This window comes from Mustela nigripes, chromosome 1 (assembly GCF_022355385.1).
Source record: "Mustela nigripes isolate SB6536 chromosome 1, MUSNIG.SB6536, whole genome shotgun sequence".
Classification (NCBI taxonomy): Eukaryota; Metazoa; Chordata; class Mammalia; order Carnivora; family Mustelidae; genus Mustela; species Mustela nigripes.
Window position 1 is genome coordinate 220,138,399 of NC_081557.1, and position 20,339 is coordinate 220,158,737.

At 39.4% G+C, this 20,339-nt stretch overlaps 1 protein-coding gene across 1 annotated transcript in view; it reads right to left on the bottom strand.

Annotated features, from left to right (window-relative positions):
• The window catches only part of ADGRA3 (adhesion G protein-coupled receptor A3), a 124,739-nt gene that overhangs the window by 18,435 nt on the left and 85,965 nt on the right, over positions 1-20,339 (bottom strand). Inside the window, exons 11-14 of the mRNA XM_059381740.1 lie at positions 16,299-16,460; positions 13,446-13,649; positions 6,145-6,358; positions 5,726-5,934 (exon numbers count right to left, since the gene is read on the bottom strand). Of these exons, the coding sequence (XP_059237723.1) occupies positions 5,726-5,934; positions 6,145-6,358; positions 13,446-13,649; positions 16,299-16,460 (789 nt within the window). The remainder of the gene's footprint in view (positions 1-5,725; positions 5,935-6,144; positions 6,359-13,445; positions 13,650-16,298; positions 16,461-20,339) is intronic.

Genomic DNA, 20,339 nt, shown 5'->3' on the forward strand with positions numbered 1-20,339 from the left:
ACTGTAACAGAAGTATCACTAAATACACTGTCTGAGTGTGACCACCAGGAGGCGCCCGTGAAAAGAAAAAGAAAAACTTTGCAACACAGTAAGGAAATGGGGAAGACTTTGCTTCTAGTGCTTATGCAACAGCCCATCACTAAATGGTCATATCGGTCAGTCTTCTTTATGGCACAAAGTTTAAGAAAATAAGGAGAAAGGAAGTGAAAAGTATAGTTTTTTTTTACATTAGTTAATTTCCCCAATGTAGAGTATCCAAACACTTGACAATATGGTTAAAAACAACAACAACAAAAAATCATACAAAGATGAATAAGGCCCCAACTAGAAGACGAGTTTTTGAAAAATTTTTGTTAACTTAATAAACAGAGGTTCACATATTTATGTGTTACTTCTAAACTGAGACACGCTAAATGTAAAACCACTGGCAGGTTTTTTAAATTTTTTTATTTAAATTCAGTCAATTAACATACGGTGTATTATTAGTTTCAGAAGTAGATTTTAGTGATTTATCAGTTGTATATTACAACATCCAGTGCTCATGACTCCAAGTACCCTCCTTAATGTCCATCTCTCAGGTACCCTTCAATGGCAGTTTTAAATAATCCATTGTCATTACAGTAGTAATAAGGGTAATTATAAATCAGTAACTATCTAAACCTGTTAGGACCTGAACAATGGAAGGAAATCCAAAGAAATACACTCTGTCAGAGTTCAAAGAATTATTAAAAAGTTTACCAATAAAATAAAGTTTAAAAATAGATCTGAAATCAGAAATGGAGGGGGGTGGGGGGGGGGAAGACTATGGCTTCTATGTTTCTTAAATTTTTCCTCTAAGGAAAAAAAGAAGAATGTCAAGATTTTGCTCCCCTTACCTCATACCATACACAAAGGTCGATTCTAGTCAAATCATGGATTTAAATGTAAAAGATAAAAAATATTAATTTTGAGGTAGAGAGAGATTTTTTAAATAGCATATAAGAAGCAAAACCTTAGAAAAATTAAGAAACTCTGTTCATAAAAAGACAGCACTAAGAGGAAAAGGACAAGGGCACTTTTATAGACTGAATGTTTGTGTCCCTCCAAAATCATATGTTGAGATACTAATCCCCAATATGATGGTATTAAGCGGTGGGGTCTATTGGGAGATGATCAGGACATGAGAGTGGCCTCATGAATGGATTAGTACCTGTATAAAAGAGACCCCGGAGAGCTTCCTTGCCCTTTCACCATGTGAGGACACAGGGAAAAGATGCCATCTATAAGCCAACAAGCGGGCCCTCACCAGGTGCCAAATCTGCTAGTACCTTGATTTTGGCTTCAAGCCTCCAGAACTGTGAGAAATAAATTTTTGTTCTTTATGAACCCCCAGCCTGTGGTACTTTGTTACAGCAGCCCAAACTCATGAAGACTGGCGTGGACTGGGAGATATTCACAACACATAAACCCAACAAGGAGCTCCTATTCACTGCTCATACCAAGAATTCCTGTAAGTCAGCAAGAAAACAACAGATAAGCAAAGTAAAAATAGGCAAGATGTATGTATATGTGGGATCTTAAAAACAAACAAAACAAAATGAACAAACCAATAAAAACCCTCATAGAGAAAGAGATCATTTTTGTGGTTACCAGAAGCAGGGGATGAGGGGAGGGAGAACTAGATGAAGGCGATCAAAAGGCAAAAATTCCCAGTTATAAGATAACACTATTATACAGTGTATTTGAAAGTTGCTGAGTTTCTTTCTCTCTTTTTTTGGTATTTATACAAGATAACAGATGTTAAATAAACTTATTGTGATAATGATTTCATAGTATGTGGAAGTCAAGTCATTATGCTGTTCACCTTAAAAAGTGTGGCATGTCAATTATATCTCAATAAAACAGAGAAAAAAAATTAAAAGTCAAAGATAATGAAAACAGGCAAGATCTGAGTGGGAACTTCACAAAAAGGGACACCCAAACTGACAGTAAGAAAACAGAGTTCTCAGCATCTTTAGTCAACAGAGAACAACAAGTTAAAACCATTTTTAATTTGAATTAAATTATAAATATTAAAATTAAATAATAATTTTAATAAAATTAAAATATCAGAATACCACCATCAAAGACTACAGTTAAAGATGTGCACTACCAGGGCACCTGGGTGGCTCAGTGGGTTGAGGCCTCTGCCTTCAGCTCGGGTCATGATTCCAGGGTCCTGGGATCAAGCCCCACGTCGGGCTCTCTGCTCAGTGGGGAGCCTGCTTCCGCCTCTCTCTTTGCCTGCCTCTCTGCCTACTTGGGATCTCTGTCAGATAAATAAATAAAATCTTTAAAAAAAAAAAAAAAAAAGATGTGCACTACCAAGCACTGGCAAGAATAAGGAAAAACTAAAACTTACATTACCGTCAAGACTATAAACCAAAACCACCACGTGGGTCAATTGTATGGCATAAGCAACCAATAAATGTATGGAGAGCCTATCATCCAGTAATCCCACTCCAGAGTGCCCATGTCCCTCAAAAACCATGCACACATGAGTATTCTCAGATTCTTGCAAAATAGTATTGTACAAGGCAATTACTGGAAACAGAGAGAGACCTAAATAAGTCATGGTAGGAACATAAAATAACGTTCAATGGTGAAAAAGTAGGAAGCTGGGGCGCCTGGGTGGCTCAGTCGGTTGGGCATCAGAGTCTTGGTTCTGGCTCACGTCCTGATCTCATACGGGTTATGGGATAGAGCCTGGAATCCAGCTCCATGCTCAGTGGGGTGGGGGGGGGGTCTGCTTGGGGAGTCTCACCCTCTGCCTCCCCCCCGTCAACTTATTCTTGCACTCTCTCTCTTTTGCACTTTTTCTAGTATAAATCTTATATATATAAAAAAGAAGAAGAATGAGGAAGATACAGGAAGAATTCAGAAAGGAGATTTAGTGGACTGATTAAGAACATTGATTTCTGGAGCCTAAATTCAAATCCCGATTCCAACACTAACTTTACAAAGTTGCGCCTGGTGCTAAACCTCACTATGCCTCAGTTTCTCCACCTGTAAACTGGGAATAATGTTAGTAGCACTAGACCTCATGAGGTAGCTATAATGACCAAATAAGTGAATGCATGTAAAGACTTCAGGAGAATGCCTAGAACATAAGCACTTAATGAAAATTAGCCACTAGCATCCTAACATCCTAAGGCATCAAAAAATATATTATTCCAAGGACACCATCACCATCATAAGATACACTGTTTCATGGGGGGGAAGCACGGTTTGAAACAATGTTTGCAGCATGCAGCCTACAAGTAAAAATGGGAGAAAACAGTACTATAATTCATTCCGTTTCAATACACACGAAAATCCCTTCCACAGGCAAGAAACTTCTGTTAGTGACAGGTTACCTACTTCGCACAGATAATAACCATGATGGGAGAGAGAGGTAGAGGTCAAGTTTTCACTATATATTAATGTGTAGAAATAATTAAAACATTTGATCCCTGTGAATGTAGTCCCTATTTAAGAATTATGGTTTTTTTTTTTTTATTTGACAGAGCGAGAAATCAGAAGTAGGCGGAGCAGCAAGCAGAGAGAGGGGGGAAGCAGGCTCCCCTCTGAGCAGAGAGCCCAATGTGGGGCTCGATCCCAGAACCCTGAGATCATGACCCGAGCCGAAGACAGAGGCTTAAACCACTGGGCCACCCAGGCGCCCCAAGAATTATGTTTTAAAAATGTTGCTAGCATTCATGTTTAGTTACAGTGTAGGTAAAGCTCGAGTTTGCTTTCATTCAGCAAGTTTTACACAAATAAAATTTCAAAGCCACACTAAAGGGATGTAATAACAAATGAGAGCTCTCTAGTTTCCTGTATTTCTCTGTGAACACAGTAACAAAAGGGAATCACAGTCCACAGGCTATTTTATCTTTACCACTATCACCGACTGGGTATCAAGTACTACACAAATAGTCTGACCCTACACGTTACCTCCGTACTACTCACCTTTATCTCCTACTGACCACAACTTCCAAGAATCTTTCTGCCTCAATTCCTACTATTTCTGATCACTTATTTCAAACAAACCCAATTTCTGCTTAAGTTTTTACTCTGGCTCCCACTGTGACCTAGGATATACATAACTGGTGACAGCAGAACACCTACCGAAGCAAACCATGGTTTCTATTCTGGATTTGCAAACAAATATATTCTGTCTCTCTCTCTTTTTTTAAATACAAAATTCTTTAAAGCCTGATGAGGAAAAGGTTTTTATCTGCCAAAATAGGAATTCAGATTTGCTACAGGAAGCCATGTATTAAGACAGTTTTCCAGACAATAGGTATTAAAAACAGCGTCAGGGAAGGAAAAAAGATGCTGATTTCCAAAATTTAGGAGATACCTGTTTTATCTCAGATATAACTTTATTCAAGACTATGCATAATTTCACTAGCTGTACCTTCATGTTTAATTAGCAATTCTAAAAATCCCATATACTAACTTTCTTACAATTTTGGTTCACAATTTCAGATACATTTTACTTTGCGCCTCTAGGTGGCACAGTTACATTTTAAAAGAGCAAAAGAAAGGCGATTCTTTGAAAATAGAAAAATATCCCAGTATTGTAATTTTAGCTTTAAAGAATTGTGTATTACATTTTTTAAAAGATTAAAAGCATAAAGATAAAATAGCTTATTCTTTCTAGAAAAGGATTATGCCAATTTAAACAGTTTAGAAGAACATCTAGGAAGTTCAAAAATAGACGCTTTTAACTAGTATTAAATAAAAATAAGTTTCACATGTACAGTATCACTTCATTAACAGTGAAGCTTATAAAATGTCTTTTGTGTGTTTTGTTTCATTTATTTTGCCCAACTTTCTCTACTTATGAAGTTCAGACAATGTATGTCTATTATTTTTCCTCCAGTACTTCCTAATTTCAGGTTATTTTATAATCAAAACCTGAACCTGTGCCATTTCTCAAAAATGTCTTTCAGATTTGTAATCCCTTCCCCTGTTCTCCAAACGCATGTCCACGTACCCACGCATCTACTGTAATATAAAATATAAACCAGTATAGCTAATTTCATACTCACCAGCCCAGGAACCAGATTCACTTAAGTAATTCATTAATAAAAGAACTGTTCCTATACATTCATAGAAATGTTTATATACATCTATAGATTTTAGTTTCCCTGAGACTAAAGAAATGGGCTACCACAGACCAACAGGTATGAACAGTCGTAAATAACAGAAAACAACATTAGCTTGATTAGCATTAACCGTGAAAAGCCATGACCTGGGTCAAAGCCGTCACTTACCGTGACTAAATCGAAATTGCTACCATTACTCTAAATTCAAGCGTCTAAAACCTACCATGTATAGCGAGAAAAGGTGGTAAATGGAGAAGAAGGAAAATCTCTCGCTCTTCACTGTGTATCTTTGGGCAAATGAGTCACTCTTCCTTAGTCAAGAGCTGGACTGTATGAACCCAAAATGTCTCCAAATTTCGGAAGGTCAGAGTTCAGGGGAAGTAAGTCACTTATAAAGTTTCCTGAAAATCCCCATAACCAAGTTCAACCCCATACATTGCATTTGGTCATCACTTAATTTCCCCTTTAAATTCAGAATTACCCCAAATATCACCTCCTGATGAAATGTAACAGTTTATGTTAAAAGTAAAAATCTTCACTTGAGCTTAAATATGCATAGGGAAGAAATGAGGAAATTCAGCGTTTATGCATCAAGTTAACAACTGCCATACCATTAAAACTGCATAGTTACTAAGGGAGTAGCACTGAATGGTGGTGATATTTTCATCCGAGTAGAGTATACGGCACCCATCTGACTTCCAGCCTCCTTGTCCGTTCAGCAAATCAAAATCCCACTGGGCGGCCACGGCATCTGCTCCGTGTGCGATTCGACGCAGTGTTACATTAACAGGGATGTGGTGGGTATCCACATTCACACCATCTGGAGAAAATGGGAAATGGAAACATTTCTGAAACAAACTCCAGAAACGATTAAATGTCGACTTATACACTAATGGGTACTCTGTGGTATCTTTTTTCACTAGGGACTCATTAAAATGAGAAGGAACAAAAATAAGCATTTTTTAGGTACGGCATCTCATAAAGTCCCACTGCCCAGTTACTACAGTTGAACATAAGCCACATAACAAACCTATTTTGGTGAGAATCACGGGGGTAACTACTGTACGGCGTTTTCCATCATCAGCCAAATTTGTTGAATTCCCGGTAGCTGGGAAAAGCTTTCCGTTGCGGAATGCAATTAGTTGAAGCTTACAGAGAGAGTCATCAGTGGGCCTGACTTCCCTTTTCTGCTTTGGTGAGAAAAGGGAAGGAGGCAGCTGAATAGAAGCCTCGATGATAGTATTCTGAAAATACATGAAAAACAAAATCAAAGAAAGGTTACCATATTAGCATGCAGAGACCAGAAAGAATAGTTCAGACGGCTATGAATGTTTCCTAACTGTACCCTGAACAGGTTTCTCAATGTATGTATATGAAATTTAATAGCTAGAACAATTTATCAGGTATGTGAAGTATCTGAACACCACACCAAAGCACAGAAGCATAAAATAAAGAGAAATGCAAACTCCATTTCAAAGGGTTGAAATTACAAGGAATTATTTCAGACAATAGAGTGAATTTTCCCACGGTAACAAATACTGCTAATGTCGATAGCATTAAACAGATCAAGAATCTCAGTGATCACTCTATCAATTTTACAACAATCAATTATAGACATAAACACCAATGTAGCCTACCACAAATGTGACTTTAATTAATTTGGACTTGTGGAATTCTAAGATGATTTAGGACGGATTCAAACTGTCAACACAAAGAAACTGTACAGACTTAATAGAAACTTAGATTCAAGTAAACTCTGATGTTAGCAGAAGTGCCCCCTGAGACTAAGAAACATGTTAGAAATTATGTTAAGAAAAACATAGTATCAAACAGAACAGCTGGATATGCTGGCTGAATGTTTTACATACTTCTTTACTAGGAATTGTTAAACTATAAATTATTCAGCATTCAATAAAAATCAAATCCGGATACCAAGGAGGTAAATAATTAACCACCTAAAAAAATTCCGTTTTAAGACTTCATCAAAAAATTTTTCTCTTTTTTTAAGATTTTATTTATTTACTTGACAGAGACACAGCGAGAGAAGGAACACAAGCAGGGGGAGTGGAAGAGAAAGAAGCAGACTTCCTGCTGAGCAGAGTGTCCAATGCAGGGCTCTATCCCAGGACTCTGGGATCATGACCTGAGGCGAAGGCAGATGCCCAACGACGGAGCCCCCCAGGCGCCCCACAAAGTTTTTCTCTTGACATCAAACTCTCTCCAGTCCTAAGTCCACATCGCCAACAGAATTTCAACCAAAGAAACATATTTGCTCTTCTATTAAAAAACACCCCAGTTCGCCAATATTTAGAGAATACTGCCCCCAAACCTAAGTACATCATAGGATTTGGCTAAAATTTACATCTCAAATTCCTCTTCTAACATTCCCTATACCAACACCTGTAACGTGGCCACCCTGAATATACCAACCCTTGTGATTTCCTACATTTTTTAAGCCACTTGTGAGCACTGCACACGCCAGGATCCCTTGCTGAAATGCTCTGCTCTTCCTTCGCTGGCAAACTCTTGAACTGGGCAGATATGATTTCGAGCAAGATAACTCTGCAGGCTATGTCAAAGATGGATCAGAATAAGAGCAGCTGACAGCCAAGAGAAAGACATCCTTAACATGGGGCCTTTTGGGATGATTAATTACGTGACTCCTCACTATACTGCTTTTCCGGTCAGCTGCTCCCTCTGCTGGCCTCACGTGGCATTCTGCATACATCTCTATCTGACTAACACCTGCACTACCCACAGCACCAACTCACTGTCTGCCCCTTTAACTACAATAGCAGGATTTCTGAGTGCGGATCATCTCACTCATTTTTCTGGACCCCCCCCCCACCCATGTTAATAATAGTTCCCGGCACTTTATTTGATAGAAGTAACCCACTGTTTGTAAAACTAATGAAAGTCTGTGTGGCATGATTATATTTTTGAAAAGGTTCTATTTAAGCAAGTGATTGACTTTAAAATGAGTTTTTAACGGCTGTGCTTGGAACAATGCTGAAACACACAAACACCTGCAAAATAAAGTATTTTGAAGTTTGAATATTAGAAGTTTGAATACTTATTTTAAACTGAAGATGCCATAAAGATATTTGGTAGAAATAATCTGCCTAAGAAACATACACAAAAAGGTTTCTACTGTTCTCACTTACAAACATAAATAATTTGATGGAGACACAAAGTCTGATATAAATTCATCTAGTAAATTTCTATTCTGTATACAAATTTATCGGAAGTGTGAAATGAGGAATGCAAGAAAGGAAAAACATCAACAGCTTGACTAGTTAAAAGGTCAAAATCCTGATGAAGCGTTACATACTGGACATTTATTAAAACTTAAGAACTAGAAGATTCAATAAAATGACTTTATTGTGAACACAACATGACTTAAAAAATGGAGCGCCTGGGTGGCTCAGTGGGTTAAAGCCTCTGCCTTTGGCTCAGGTCATGATCCCAGGGTCCTGGGATAGAGCCCTGCATCAAACTCTCTGCTCAGCAGGGAGCCTGCTTCCACCTCTCTCTCGGTCTGCTTCTCTGCCTGCTTCTGATTTCCATCTGTCAAATAAATAAATAAAATCTTTTTTTTTTTTTAAATGACTCAAAAGCACAACACAACTCTCTGGGAAAGCATTACTTAGGGGTTATCAAATTAATTTTACAAAGAAGACAGACTGATGACATTTTCTAAAAGAGCTGAAAAAGGAAACAACATCTATGATTTCTAGAAGTCTGACAATGTTTTCTTCCAAAGTTTAAAGTTATAAAACCATCCAAAACAACAAGAAATTATAAAAAGTCAGAGGAGTATGAACACATCATCACTAGATGAAAGCTACATACTTTGGCTTTTACCCTTTATTGGGTGCCTGAATGGCTCATTTGGCTAAGCAACTGCCTTCGGCTCAGGTCGTGATCCTGCGGTCCTGGAGAGTCTGCTTCTCCTCTGACCTTCTCCCCTCTCACGCTCTCTCTCAAATAAATAAAATCTTTAAAAAAATAAAGTAAAATATAATCTAATATAATATTATATAATTACCCTTTATTGGTAGAAATGCAAGCTGGTGCAGCCACTCTGGAAAACAGCGTGGAGGTTCCTCAAAAAGTTGAAAATAGAGCTACCTTACAACCCAGCATTGCACTAATATTTACCTTAAAGATACAAATGTAGTGATCTGAAGGGACACCTGCACCCCATTGTTTCTAGCAGCAATGTCCACAATAGCCAAACTATGGAAAGAGCCTAGATGCCAATCAACAGATGAATGGATAATGAAGATGTGGTGTATATATACAACGGAATACTATGCAGCCATCAAAAAAACCTTGCCATTTGCAATGACATGGATGGAACTAGAGGGTATTATGCTGAGTGAAATAAGTCAATCAGAGAGAGATAATTATCATATGACCTCAATGATATGAGGAATTTGAGAAACAAGACAGAAGATCATAGGGGAAGGGAGGGGAAAATGAAATAAGATGAAACCAGCAAGGGAGTTAACAGCAGAAAACAAACTAAGGGTTGCTGGAGCAGGGGGGGTGGGAGGGATGGGGTAGCTGGGAGATGGACATTGGGGAGGGTATGTGCTATGGTGAGAAAAAAAATATTTTTAAATAAAAATAAAATAAAATATCCTTTAAAGTCCAATATGGAATATGGCTCAATAATAATTCCAGGGGCTCTGGGATGGACAGAGGATGGCTAAGAGAGCCGGAAAAAGTATCAATAATACATAATGTTTGGATTTTTATAGTAAGAATATATTTGTATAATTCATTTCTTTAAAAGAAGTGATAATTAATTATGGAAAAGTTGTAAATCTCATGAATCAAATCATTGAGGAACACCCACTGGTAACATCTGTCATGATTTTACCTTTTGCCACTTGACCTAAAGGCAAGGAACCAGTCTGTCATTTCACTTAACCATCTGTTCACGTTAAAATGTATGGATCACAGCAATGGAAACAGACACGGCAATTATAGCCAATCAATCAGAAAAGGTGCCCTTAAAACTCTTGGGGAAGTATATGTTTTTGGAGTCTAATGTTCATGACTGCAGGTCACCTGCCACCCCTGGGGAAAGGAACACAAGATCTGAAACAAGGAACCAAGATGGGGGGTCCCAGACTGATCACTCCATGGTCCCTTCACATGGCACAATTTTGTTTACACTCTCCGGGTCTCCGCTGTCACAGGCATCGAAAGACCTTTCTAACAAACAGCTGTGAGGACCACAGGGGATCAGGACCATGACAAGCATGGGAGGCTACAGAAGTGTGGGTGGGATTATTATGACTATTACTGCCTCAGTGTGGCAGGTGGTGGTCTGGAGGCTGGGGAGACAGAAAATGCCTTCAATCACTGAGAACCTCATCCTATTTTAACTTCTACAACATCCTTTTAGTATTAATTTCAATACTAAAATTGACACAGTATGAACACATGTGAAATAGATGTTATCATAGAGCCCTTATTATTTTATATGCAAAATTCATGTGTATTTCCCTACTCACAATGACATTCAACCAGGAGAAAAATACGCATCTTAAGGGATATTAATTCAAATACTTCTACTACACTTCAGCACCTTTCCTTTATGAAACAATCTGAACTTCTGATACTGTGTAATTAATAAATTAAAATTTCCTGAAATCCTAATTTTGCTCACTTCTACAGAATTTGAACACTAAAACTGGAATGAGTCGAAGAGGCACCTGCTTTAAAACAATAAAATACTAAAAAAAATAATAAAAATATTAATTTGCTCATGTTGTCTTAACTATCTACATGTTCGATAGCCTGGGTGGTGCTCCCTGGAGGAAAAGCAGCAAGGAGGTACTCAGGAACTGGCCCGGCAGCTAAATACGATACAGGGTAAGGAAGTATTATTTTAATTTCTTACTGACTGTCCTGGTTGCATTGGTACATGCTGGTTCAACATCAGGCAGGCCTAGGTAGACCAATCTATATGAGAAAAGTGGATTTTTTTTTTTAAAAGAGTTTATTTATTTGACAGAGAGAGACACAGCGAGAGAGGGAACACAGGCAGGGCAGGTGGGAGAGGGAGAAGCAGGCTTCCTGCCAAGGAGGGACTCGATCCCAGGACCCTGGGATCACGACCTAAGACAAAGGCAGATGTTTAACCATCTGAGCCAGCCAGGCGCCCCTGAAGCATGCATTTTTTTTTTTAATATTTTATTTATTTATTTGTCAGACAGGCAGAGAGGCAGGCAGAGAGAGAGTGGGAAGCAGGCTCCCCGCCGAGCAGAGAGCCCAATGCAGGGCTTGATCCCAGGACCCCCCAGGATCAGGACCTGAGTGGAAGGCAGAAGCTTAACCCACTGAGCCACCCAGGCACCACTGAAGGATGGATTTTTAAGGAAGAGCCTAGAGACCCAAGACTAAATGGAAAGTCAAATGGGTAATATAGAAGTCCAAACAAGACTGTGATGGTAGCAAAGACAGAAGGACAGAAATTGAAGAAATAAAATACACGTAAGGCTCCTATTACTAACAGAGAACTGCCTTTTAGAGGTATAACTTCACATATTAGCACATTCTCCCATTCAAGGGTAATATCATCAATTAGGAGGTGTTCACATTATCTTCTCAGTGTATATTCAAGGCATTAAAAAAAAAAAAGACATGCAAAAAGAATAAAAATTGCCCTAGTATAAAGTTAAAAATGTAAAGTAAGTTTTCTAGTAAAGTGCTAAAGCATTTTGCCCCGTTGATGTTACAATTTTTAACTAATTTTATGTCATGAAGGATATCGTCCTTTCTCACTCGGTTTAATCATGTCCATCAATGAAGCATGAATAATAGTGTAATGTGTCCTTGGTTTCTGGCCACAGATGATCTTAAAAGGATAGAATAGTATGAAATTGACAAATCTGAGTGTGTTCATTTAAAGCTTTCTACTCTGGCAGGTAGGAGCTCTCCTTACCCAGAGGGGTAGCTTGTGAAATTGATGAAATGTAGGGTTTCATCATTTGTAATCCCTTTCTACCGACTATGATCATCTAAGATAGAAGGGTTCATCAATTTTAAGTGCTCCTCCAAGACACAGGCCTCTCTCTCTTGGGCTGGTGTGCGATGCTGCTTCTCTGCCTTCTGTGGTATGTTTTTACCGGTGAACAACATAATAAGGAAAACAGCAGGTCGGCAGGAGCATGGCTGGGTGCGTTAAGTACCCTCCCAGAACGAAGAGTCACAAATAAATCTTGCCAATTTTCCTCAGAGTATATTATATCAAGGAAATATATTATCATTAGACATTCTGACCTAGCTGAGATTGTCTTCGGCAGTGGGAGAACCGGGACTACTTCTAAATTGGACAAACCAGTTTTTATGGAGGTCACCCACGGCAAGGTATAACAAAAATAATGTTAATTTTCTTTCATTCATTCACTCACTCATTCATTCATTCAGTACTTCCTAAGTGCCCACATCCATCCATTCATCCATTCGGTATTTACTGAGTTGTGCCCACAAAGTACCAGGACATATAACACCTATTTGAGCAATTACCATGCAGCCTTTAAAGTGAATGCAATACTGTTTGTGATAGAATTCAGGGACAAGCCAGAAACAAAGAACATACTGTGTAATTAAAATCCAAAGAGAACACAGTTACACATGGCCACACAAAGCTAAATGAGAAAATGTGGTTCCATTAGGGTGTCGGAATTGTACATCTACTATGTGCGTCGATGTAGTTTAACAAAACACATCTATACCCTAAATGTTAAAACTCAATAAAAATGCTTTCCATTTGGCTTGATGCAATAAAACACACATTTTCTGAAGACAGATCACACATGTTGGCACCTCTTTGCCAAAAACCTTGATCTACAGCTTGCCTGGTCAAATGCCCGATCTCAAGGCTGGCTTTTCCATTAGGTCCAGCAAGCCCAGAGCCAAGGGGACATGCAGTACTTGGAGGTCGTCTACGGAAATGTTTTCATGTCTTTAAAACCAGGAGCATAAAAATGAACTTTCAGGTCAAAGAAAATGTTCTAATATGTATTAATATATTCATCTTTTTACCACTTGGCAGTCATAATGTATGATTTTGATATTTCTGTGTGGAAAATGGGGTCCAAACGGCACAGGTGTCCAGTCCCATGAAAATCACATGTCCCTTCCAGGTCTGAATTTCTTTTCAAGCAACAGCCAAAAGAATCCCAATACCCACCACACCCCACCCCTAAGTATCTTCTAATAAGGTTATTGTGCAAAGCAAACCATTTGGAGTATTCTAATCTGACAGCGCTAACGCTAAAGTGTCTTAAATGCTTATAGAATATAACGTACCTTCAGTGCCAGACTTGAAAACGTATTTGAAACATTGCACTTAAAGCTCAGTTGTTTATCCAGGTTTCCGTCCGGGTCCCGCCTCCCATACTCGGAAAGGCCTGTCCGGTCAGCAGCTGCTACCTTCTGGAACACGGTGCATGTCATCCCAGTGAAGCCCGCGGCCTTGATGACATAAGCTTCCAGAGCAATATTGGGTGAATACTTCAAAAGTCAATCAAACAGGAGTTATGAAAGATTTACAGCATGAGGGAAAAGCACTTTCTAAGAGTTTTCAAACACAAAACACTGTACATAAGTGAGAAGCAAAAGCCAAGATTCTTACTTAACAATGACACTGTGCAGGTAACTGGCACATAAAAAAAGAGGCTGGAAACAAAAGGGTATCGTAAACTAGACAGATACCGAGTGAGGAAACAAGTCATAAACTATGGAGGGTCAGAGATAAATGAGAAATTGATTAAAAAATCATGTAAAGAACACTTTGTAGGAAGCTAGAAGGTAAAAATGAAAGTGTCTTATAAAAAAAAAATGAGCTAACAGAAATCAGTGGACTCTCTTCATGATAATACAAGAGGAGTATCAGGGTTTGAGAAATACACTTTTAACAGTTGCCTTGCTCTGGGCTGGCTCACCCGGCAGAGCATGCAACTTCTGATTTTGGGGTCATGAGCTAGAGCCCCATGTTGAAGAGAGAGGTTACTTAAACAAAAATTTAAAAAGTAAAATTAGGGGCGCCTGAGTGGCTCGGTGGGTTGGGCCTTTGCCTTTGGCTCAGGTCGTGATCGCAGGGTCCTGGGATCAAGCCCCACATGGGGCTCTCTGCTCGGCATAGAGCCTGCTTCTCCTCTCCCTGCCTGTCTCTCTGCCTACTTGTGATCTCTCCCTGTGTGTCAAATAAATAAATAAATAAAATCTTAAAAAAAAAAAAAAAAGTTTAAACTTATTTAAAAAAAATAAACATAAAGTAAAATTAAAAATTTAAAAAATATTCTGGGGATAAAAATAAAAATATATGTTTATAAAAAATAAAAAATTAATAAAAGAAAAAAAATTTAAAAAATATTTAAGTGCCCTCATTCCAACACTTCATGTCCTAGTCACTCTTCATATTACTGGGAGATCAAGTTAACTCTTTGCAGATAGACAGCATCTCTGTCCTTTCTTTAAGGATGACTAAGTGATGCCTACTGTAAAGCCAAGGCACTGTTCTATGTACCATATATAGGCAATGTCCTCTTTCTCAATTTCTTTTTAAGTGTAAAACTTCTGTGTGAGGTATGTAAAATCTCTTCGGAAGATACCAATTAAAAAAACAGGAAAGGCCACCTAGAATCCACCACACACCACAGGCATGATAGAAAAGAAGTGGTGGTTTCCCCAAATATTCAAGACTAACAAATCTTTGCGTTAGTTTCTGTCACACAATGACACATGGTGAAGAGTCTGACAAGTTCAATGATATTTGTTAACAAATGACATTCCATTCTTTTACTGAGCAAAGATACATATAATTATGACAAGCATGTGAAACCTCAGTCAAAAGAAAGAAAAGTGCAATTCTGAGGTGCTCTGGAAGCCGTATCATATTATAGAAGCATAACTTCCTGGAACCTTTCTCACACTTAGAGTGCAGACATCTACACTGCAGCTGTATCATATCCTTGAGTTCTCTGAAGAACCGATGAGCGCAGATAAAGGAAGAAGCTCTTGGAGCCAAGTAGTTAGGCAAAAACATGGGACTTAAAATGGATCTAAATGACCAGGGAGGTCCAAATGTGGCCATAAATATGGCGAGCCGGTTTCAAGAAAGGTCATATATCTGAGAAAGAAATCACCCTGAACCACGTTGTCAGGATAGCAGTCATGGAAGCCCTCCATTCCATGTATTATTCAAGGAGGTAATCCCAAGCCTCACTGAGCAAAAGGAACTATGAAACACAGTATCATAAGAAAGACCCAATTGATCTTTGGAAAAACAGTAATCTTTAATCGTATAAAATCATAGGAGGAATTCTAAAACAGTCTATGAACCCACTAAAATAATTAGGAAATGAAAACCTTGGATCAGATCAGAGTGCATGTCATAAGGGAATGACACGTTATTTATCATATTTTTTTAAAGATTTTATTGATTTATTGAGAGAGAGAGAAAGATCACAAATAGAGAGGCAGGTGGGGTGGTGGGGGGAACAAGCTACCCCTGAGCAGAGAGTCCAGTGCGGGGCTCAATCCCAGAACCCTAAGATCATGACCTGAGCCAAAGGCAGAAGCTTAACCCACTGAGCCACCCAGGTGCCCCTATTTATCATATTTTACCACATTTTTAGAAAAAGCAGGACACCAACTCAATTTAGCACAAATAAAATTTTATACTATTTAACTGAGTGATTATTAATTATAAAAACTCATCATTCCAAGAGCGAGACCGCTGGAAATGCCAAGAGTTCACAGGGGTTGGAGGGCCTCCCAGTTCTCTTTTGAAACTGGAACGTGGGCAAGCAATCTGACGCTCTCTCGGAACATCCCTCAGGGCCCGGAACAGAGCATCTGCTGGGCTGGACGTTGGGTCTACGACAGCACAGCAAAACTACCATGTGCTTATGTTGTTTTACATGAAATGGTGAGAACCATTCAAATGGCAAATTAAGAAAGTATTTTCCAGTTATCAAGAAAGCAGATTACTCAAAGCAAAATGAGCTTTTAAATGGTGAAACAACAGAAAATTTTGTAATAATCAGCAGTGATACCCACCCTATCATGGGGGTTGGTGGGGGGGAACAACCTGTCTTTTTTAAATTCAAGTTGGCTTTCAATGAATTTTTTTCTTCGAGTGGAGGACATTACACTTACTGTTGAATAAACATGAGCTCCGTTTGCTAATCGGTACGTAGCAACGCGCTGCAGACACTGAACGATTCTACTGCAGGCCCTCGCTTCCCTCTGCGCCAGCCACAGGACACGCTCGTCAGCCAACATGATGTTACTTGCGATGTCAACCATCACATCCCCGAGCTAACAAGGGTGCAGTGGAGGAAAGAAAGACTTTTAAAACCAATGCGGGATGTTTTACATAATCAAAATCACAATGAGACACCAAGATTGGCCTCTAGTCTTCAATGTTCAGGTGAAGACTTTAATTTTTTCTCACTGAAACGTTTTCGGAGAGGCAAAGCATATTCGGTTATGACCATTTGGTAACATTTAGCTCAAAAGAGTAGACTTAAATAACCACCAACTCACTGCGGAAGGATGGCAGGTGGTCCATCATTGGACGCGGGGGGAGGGGGTGGCAAATGAAATTAATCAAGGAGAAGGGAAAGACGACATCCCAGGATTCCCAGAATTAAAGAGACATCAGCTCTGGGAAAAATTAATAAACACCTCTTTCTCTGTAAATGTTATCTCAGTATTCTTATTAAGAAATAGACATGGTCACCTCTTTCATATCCTATCATGTCCAAAAACCTAGGTGTCTCCAGCTACTATGAGTTCCCCACAGGGGTTGGGCCACTAGATGGGTCTCAGCACAGACAGTTTCCACTACCTCGAATGAACTTCCTCCATTCCTCCCAGCTTGGTGAATGCTTTAAGACCCAGTGCTATGAAATAAATGGATCCTAAGAGGTGCTCACTTTTCCACCACTTGTTTTGTTTCTTTTACTGAATGTCTTTCATTAAGTTCAGTTCCTCATTCACAGATGTAAACATCTGTCAGGCAATGCCAGCAAAGTGTCAATTAACTCTTGTTGACGCGGACTTGTATGTCCCATGTCAGAGAAATGCAATGAGGAGCCCAGGCTAACGAGACATACTGGCGTCAAAGAGGTTTGGTATCGAGGAAAAATGTTCATGAGAGGGAGATCTATGGCAGAAACAACTACAAAAGCATTCCAGAGGCAGGATCAGAGGATTTACAAGCTGCCTGGTCCTCTAATCAAGAAACAAGTAGCAAAGGCAGTAAGCCCCAAAGCCAAGTGAGAAAGCTGAGGCCGTTTTAGCAGATGTCTTTTGATCATCCCAGAATATCCCAGATGAGTTCTTCAACTCTGTTCTGCACCCAATACTCTTCCCACGATGTATAATTTTGAGGCTGAGGTGGCACTGGGAAATGTTGGGTCCATCCCACCCACGGTTCACTTCAGCAAGGAAAGAAGAAATCCACCAGATCGCAGTACCAGAATGCAATGGGACGGGGCGACTAACTGAGTACAGGCATGAAGAACACGACTTCAGGGCGCCTGGGTGGCTCAGTGGTTAAGCCACTGCCTTCGGCTCAGGTCATGATCTCAGGGTCCTGGGATCGAGTCCCGCATCGGGCTCTCTGCTCGGCAGGGAGCCTGCTTCCTCCTCTCTCTCTCTGCCTGCCTCTCTACCTACTTGTGATTTCTGTCAAATAAATAAATAAAATTAAAAAAAAAAAGAACACGACTTCAGATCCTTACCCCACTAAGCTGAGCGGGACACTTAACTGCCCGTGCCTTCCTTCATAGGTAAAAGGGGCATAATAACAATCTTGTCTTTTCTGAATTTTGGGAAGACTAAGTTCCTGTAATAAATACTAGGTTCCTGAAACCACGCCTGGTTAGTGGTCTTCATTATTTTATTGCTCCCCTCCCCTTTTCTTAACATTTCAATTACAGCACAGGCCTTTCTTTGAAGATAGCTCTAGAAGGAGTGTTAAGAGGGGTGGTGCATTGCATTGCATTTGGTACATCCAAAAATATGTAAGAACTCATGTAACTCAACAGCACAAAAGCCAATCTGGTTAAAAGTCAGGTAGAGGATCCGAAGAGACATTTTTCCAAGGAAGACCCACAGATGACCAACAGGTACATGAAAAGGCGACCAACATTGCTAAGCATCAGAGAAATTCTCATCAAAACCAGTGAAGTGAGATGTCACATCACACTTGTGAAAATGGCTATCAAGAAGACAAGAGTAAAGAGCTCACGAGGATGTGGTGACGGGAGCCCCAGGCACTGCAGGTGGGAACATAATCTGGTGCAGCCACTTATGGAAAACAGTATGGAGGTTTCTCAAAGGATTAAAAATAGAACTAACATATGATCCAGCAATTCCGCTTCCAAGTGGTCATCCAAAGACAATAAAAACACTAATTTGAACAAATACATGCACTTCATTTCCATACCAGCATAACTTACAATAGCCAAGATATGGAAACAACCTAAGTGTCTACCAAAGATGAATGGTTAAAAAAGACATGGGGGGCGCCTGGGTGGCTCAGTGGGTTAAGCCTCTGCCTTCGGCTCAGGTCATGATTTCGGGGTCCTGGGATCGAGCCTCGCATCGGGCTTTCTGCTCAACAGGAAGCCTGCTTCTGCCTCTCTCTCTCTGCCTGCTTCTCTGCCTACTTGTGATCTCTCTCTCTCTGTCAAATAAATAAAAAATAAAACTTAAAAAAAAAAGACATGGCATGTGTGCATGCCCCCCCCACATACACACTGGAATATTACATAGCCATTGTGACAACATGGTTGGAACTTAACTTGTATTATGCTAAGTGAAATAAGTCAGACAGAGAAAGAAATACCACAGGATCTCACTTACCTGTGGAATCTTGAAAAACAGCAACAAAAAACCCAAAATGAAACAAAAGCCCATCATGAGAACAGACTGGCGGTTGTCAAAGGTGGTGTGGGGAATGGGTAAAATAGGTAAATGGAATCATACAAATTTCCAGTCATGAATAAGTCATGGGGATATGAAGTACAGCATGGTGACTGCAGTTAATAATACGGTATGATATATTTGAATAATACCATATTGTGTATTTGAAAGTTGCTAAGAGAGATCTTTCTCATGACAAGGAAAAATTTTCTAACTCTATAGTGATGGATGTTAAGTAGACTTATTCTGGTCATCATTTCACAATACATACAACTGTTGAACCATTTTATGTTGTACACTAAGAACTAATATGTCAATTATACCTCAATAAAAAATAAAAAATTGTACTGAATTTAGAAAGAGGGTTGCCTTCTTAAAGTCTGTGTTCATATATAAATAGGATCAATGCATCCAGCAAAACTGTCTTTCTCTCAAGTGCTGCTACTTCAATTAAAAATAGTTTACTGACTTCCCAAGGCCCCTAACACAGTATATCACAATTCTTTCCTTATTTTATTTCCAACGTAAACATCTCGAGGGCAGAGACAACACAATGTCTTACTTATATTTATACCCTCATTCAGTAGTAAAACTCCTGGTATAGAAGCCCACAGCTACACAGTTCCGTTTACTCACTGACTGAATATTTACTGAGGACCACGGTAAGCCAGACCCTGTCCAGAGCAATGAGATACAACAGTAAGAGAAACATACAAGATCTATCTGGGGGCTTACAACCTTTTGAGGAAAATACAAAACAAACAAGTAAACACGTTTTTTTTCTAAGTGACTAGGGTTGTGATAACTGCAGTGAACAAATCTACCAGAGGGATAGATGATGAAGAGTAATGGGATTTAACCCAAGCACCCTATTTTAATAGACTCAGACACTCTCAAATGGCATTTCCCCCAAACCCAAGGCATTAACAAGATCAGCCGAGAACCAGAAGGCCTTATAATTAACCTCAGTGCAGTCCAGAGCTTACTCATTTTATACAACTCATGGACTATTAGCATCCTAGTATATATTCTACATATTCCTAATAAACAGGTATGGGGGTGAATGCCATTCTAACAGAAGCGCTTTGGGGCACCTGGATGGCTCAGCTGGTTAAACATCTGCCTTCAGCTCAAGTCATGATCTCGGGGTCCTGGGATCGAGTCGGGCTCCCTGCTCTGCAGGGAGTCTGCTTCTCCCTCTTCCCTTCTCTTGCTCTTTATCACAAATAAATAAATAAAATTTTAAGGGAGGAGGAGGGCGAC